Here is a 1,331-nt window from a genome sequence, read left to right as displayed (position 1 = left end):
TCATTTTATTCTCTAACTGTTATAACATTAAACAATGTTTTTCATAATTATTATTTATGTTTATTATTAATATTATTTATTATGTTTATTATTATTATCATTTATTATGTTGGTATTATATTAATTAAATATGCTTTAAGGTCCAGTTGTTTGATTGTTTTTATTTGGTGAGAAAACATTTCCTCTGATCTCAGAAATGATAACATTTCATAAAATGTAATTATATAATTATAAAACAGAGATATTATGGTATGTTGATTGTTTTATTAATGAATTACACATTTATCAATAAAACGCGGACCAAACTCTCCGTGTGCTTTGAGCCTCTGCGGACACCGTAGTTCAACAGGAAGTACAGTTTGAGGGCTTTTTCCCGCGGGATCAGTGATCGCTGCGTGTTTGTTTACAGCGTGGTTCTCTGAACCTTTGATGTTCAACAAGTAATCGATACTGAGATCAGCCGTCAGTGACGTAAAGGTGCTGATGGACTCCCTGCAGCTGTTCCTGGATCAGTTCCAACCCAGCGGGGAAGCTGTAAGTAACTTTATAAATATAAATATTTAATAAAGTTTCTCTAGCAGCTACAAAGTGAAGACAGAAGAAGAACAAAGACTGTTGTAGAGTTATAAACTGCTCACATGTGATCCTTGATAAAGACATTATTAGAGAGATTAATGTCTTTAAATGTCCTTAATGTCTTTAATGTCCTCCTGCAGGAGACCGGCTGGTTAAAGCAGGTGTTCAGATTTGTCTCACAACACCTGGAGCTCTCTGGACACGCCCCTCTACCTGCTGGTGACGTAATGACAGGTCAGTCAGCCAATGAGCTGCTAGAGTGGTTTAAACATCAGACAGCGTGAATGACGTCTCTTTGTGTGTTTCAGGTGTGTGTGTGGTGAAGAAGATCCAAGAGAACATGTGTGTGACACACCTGTTACCTGTGAGCTACAGGTGAGACCAAAGAGCATCAGCATTATTATGGTTATTATCATTCATAACAATATTAATATTATTCCTGACTCCGCCTCCAGACTAGTGTCCATCTCTGAGCTGCTCTCTCAGCAGCACCTGGCCTGTGTCAGCAACACGTCCTGGAGCACCAATCAGCAGCGAGCGTGGGAAAAGGAGGCGGAGCTTTCTCTGCCGGGTCACCTGGCTCTGCCGAGGGTCAATCTGCTGCTGATTGGCTGTCTGAGAGGGGGAAGGGCCGGAGAGTGGAGGCTGACGGACGCCAGCGGCAGCGTCAGGTGTGAGGTGAGTCAGTGGGACGTGATGCGTTCAGGTGTGAGGTGAGTCAGTGGGACGTGATGCGTTCAGGTGTGAGGTGAGTC

At 42.2% G+C, this 1,331-nt stretch overlaps 1 protein-coding gene across 1 annotated transcript; it reads left to right on the top strand.

Moving 5' to 3' along the window:
* The first annotated feature begins 359 nt into the window (after positions 1-359).
* Positions 360-1,293, top strand: LOC116400683 (CST complex subunit CTC1-like). The gene is made up of 4 exons (XM_031878635.1): positions 360-534; positions 717-810; positions 885-951; positions 1,032-1,293. The coding sequence occupies exons 1-4, from the start codon at positions 484-486 to the stop codon at positions 1,291-1,293; spliced, it is 474 nt and encodes a 157-aa protein (XP_031734495.1). The 5' UTR covers positions 360-483.
* The last annotated feature ends 38 nt before the right edge of the window (positions 1,294-1,331 follow it).

The sequence above is a fragment of the Anarrhichthys ocellatus genome, unplaced genomic scaffold (assembly GCF_004355925.1).
Source record: "Anarrhichthys ocellatus isolate YVR2014 unplaced genomic scaffold, GSC_Weel_1.0 scaffold189, whole genome shotgun sequence".
Lineage (NCBI taxonomy): Eukaryota > Metazoa > Chordata > Actinopteri > Perciformes > Anarhichadidae > Anarrhichthys > Anarrhichthys ocellatus.
The sequence above is the reverse complement of the archived record's forward strand: the minus strand, read 5'-3'. Positions and strand labels throughout refer to the sequence as shown.